The sequence below is a fragment of the Nyctereutes procyonoides genome, unplaced genomic scaffold (assembly GCF_905146905.1).
Source record: "Nyctereutes procyonoides isolate TBG_1078 unplaced genomic scaffold, NYPRO_anot_genome, whole genome shotgun sequence".
In the NCBI taxonomy this organism is placed as follows: domain Eukaryota; kingdom Metazoa; phylum Chordata; class Mammalia; order Carnivora; family Canidae; genus Nyctereutes; species Nyctereutes procyonoides.
Window position 1 is genome coordinate 20,226,229 of NW_026575034.1, and position 2,323 is coordinate 20,228,551.

The 2,323-nt window shown below is 41.8% G+C and overlaps 1 protein-coding gene across 1 annotated transcript; it reads right to left on the reverse strand.

Annotated features, from left to right (window-relative positions):
* Positions 1-985: 985 nt before the first annotated feature.
* Positions 986-1,930, reverse strand: LOC129504820 (olfactory receptor 2D3-like). The gene has a single exon (XM_055317704.1). It carries the CDS (start codon positions 1,928-1,930, stop codon positions 986-988), a length of 945 nt encoding a protein of 314 aa, XP_055173679.1.
* Between the last annotated feature and the right edge of the window lie 393 nt (positions 1,931-2,323).

The window sequence follows — 2,323 nt, forward strand, 5'->3', positions numbered from 1 at the left end:
TATTTGCAAATGACGTATCAGATAAAGGGCTACTTTCTAAGATCTATAAAGAACTTATTAGACTCAACAGCAAAGAAACAAACAATCCAATCATGAAATGGGCAAAAGACATGAAGAGAAATCTCACAGAGGAAGACATAGACATGGCCAACATGCACATGAGAAAATGCTCTGCATCACTTGTCATCAGGGAAATACAAATCAAACCACAATGAGATACCACTTCACACCAGTGAGAATGGGGAAAATTAACAAGGCAGGAAACCAGAAATGTTGGAGAGGATGTGGAGAAAAGGGAACCCTCTTACACTGTTGGTGGGAATGTGAACTGGTGCAGCCACTCTGGAAAACTGTGTGGAGGTTCCTCAAAGAGTTAAAAATAGACCTGCCTACGACCTTGCAATTGCACTGCTGGGGATTTACCCCAAAGATACAGATGCAATGAAACGCCGGGACACCTGCACCCCGATGTTTCTAGCAGCAATGTCCACAGTAGCCAAACTGTGGACAAGCCTTGCTGTCCATCGAAAGATGAATAGATACATACGATGTGGTTTATGTATACAATGGAATATTACTCAGCCATTAGAAATGACAAATACCCACCGTTTTCTTCGACATGGATGGAACTGGAGGGTATTATGCTGAGTGAAATAAGTCAATCGGAGAAGGACAAACATTGTATGTTCTCATTCATTTGGGGAATATAGAAAATAGTGAAAGGGAATAAAGGGGAAAGGAGAGAAAATAAGTGGGAAATATCAGAAAAGGAGACAGAACATGAAAAACTCCTAACTCTGGTAAAAGAACTAGGGGTGGTGGAAGGGGAGGAGGGCGGGGGGTGGGGGTGACTGGCTGTCAGGCACCTAGGTGGGCACTTGACGGTATGAGCGCTGGGTGTTATTCTGTATGTTGACAAATTGAACACCAATAAAAAATAATTTATTAAAAAAAACTTAAAGTAAAATAAAGTCAGACCTTGAGATCACCATCTCTCAGAAAAGGGCTTTCTTCCAGCTTGTTTTCTGAGACCCTCTTTAACATCCTTATTTCTCAGGCTATAAATTATGGGGTTCAACATTGGAGTCACCATTGCATAGAACACAGAGACCACTTTATCCCTTTCATTCATTATCTTGGAGTTTGGCTTCATGTAGTTGAATATCGCTGATCCATAGAAGAGGACAACAACAATGAGATGGGAGCCACAGGTAGAGAAAGCTTTGAGCCTCCCCTCCCCAGACTGCATCGGGATCACGGTGGAGATAATATTCCAGTAGGATACCAGAATCAGGCACACAGGAACTAAGAGCATGACCACGCCCATTGCAAAGATGGCCATTTCTGTGCTGTAAGTATCTGCTGAAGCCACCTTCAGAAGGGCAGGAAGTTCACAAAAGTAGTGATTAATAATGTTCTGTCCTTGATAGGGTAGTTGGAAAGTAAAGGTGGTATCCACCAGAGACACGAGTGCTCCACTGGCCCAGGATCCTATGGCCAACTGGAGACACACCTGTTGGGTCATGATGCTAGAGTAGTGCAGGGGCTTGCAGACAGCCACGTATCGGTCATAAGACATCACCGCCAGCAGTGCACACTCTGTACACCCAATCAGAAGGGAGACAACTATCTGTGCCATACACCCAAGAAAAGAAATTGTTTTCCTCTTTGCCAGGAAATGGACCAACACTTGAGGGACGATGCTGCTAGAAAGACAGAGATCTGCGAAAGAGAGGTTTCTAAGAAAAAAGTACATGGGAGTGTGAAGTCGAGAGTCCATGAAGATGACAATGATGATGAGCAGGTTCCCAAGCACAGTCAAAAGATAAATGAGGAGAAAAAGAACAAACAGCAGGATCTGCGTTTGCAAGTCCTGTGAAAGGCCCAGGAAAATAAACTCAGCCACAGTGGTTTGGTTTTCCTCACCCATTGAGATTATGCCTGTTTACCTGTTTGCACAAATAAAAGAACAACCTTTGGGTTTGTAACATCTTGTAGAAGAGTGTCATTTAAAGCTCAGCTCATAACCAGATTGGGTATTTCTAGCTTTTTGCTACCCAAGTCATTCTAATTAATACTAAATAGAATATCTTAATTTTTATTAGTGGTGATAATTTCAATCGACCTAAATTTTTTTTCCAAATCTCCTCTTTCCAGTGCCATTTATAGATTATGACATTGTTAAAGCCTGCCAGGGTAGTTCTGTGTTGAGGATATTGTAATTTGTGTGGATTTTACTAAATAGCTGTACACATATTGTTACAAAATGACTATGTATACTGTTACCACTATAACCATGTATAAACCTGCACCACTAACTGTT

What these genes read in the sequence shown, in the direction of transcription:
- LOC129504820 (XM_055317704.1), bottom strand. Translation starts at nt 1,930, where the DNA reads ATGGGTGAGGAAAACCAAACCACTGTGGCTGAGTTTATTTTCCTGGGC.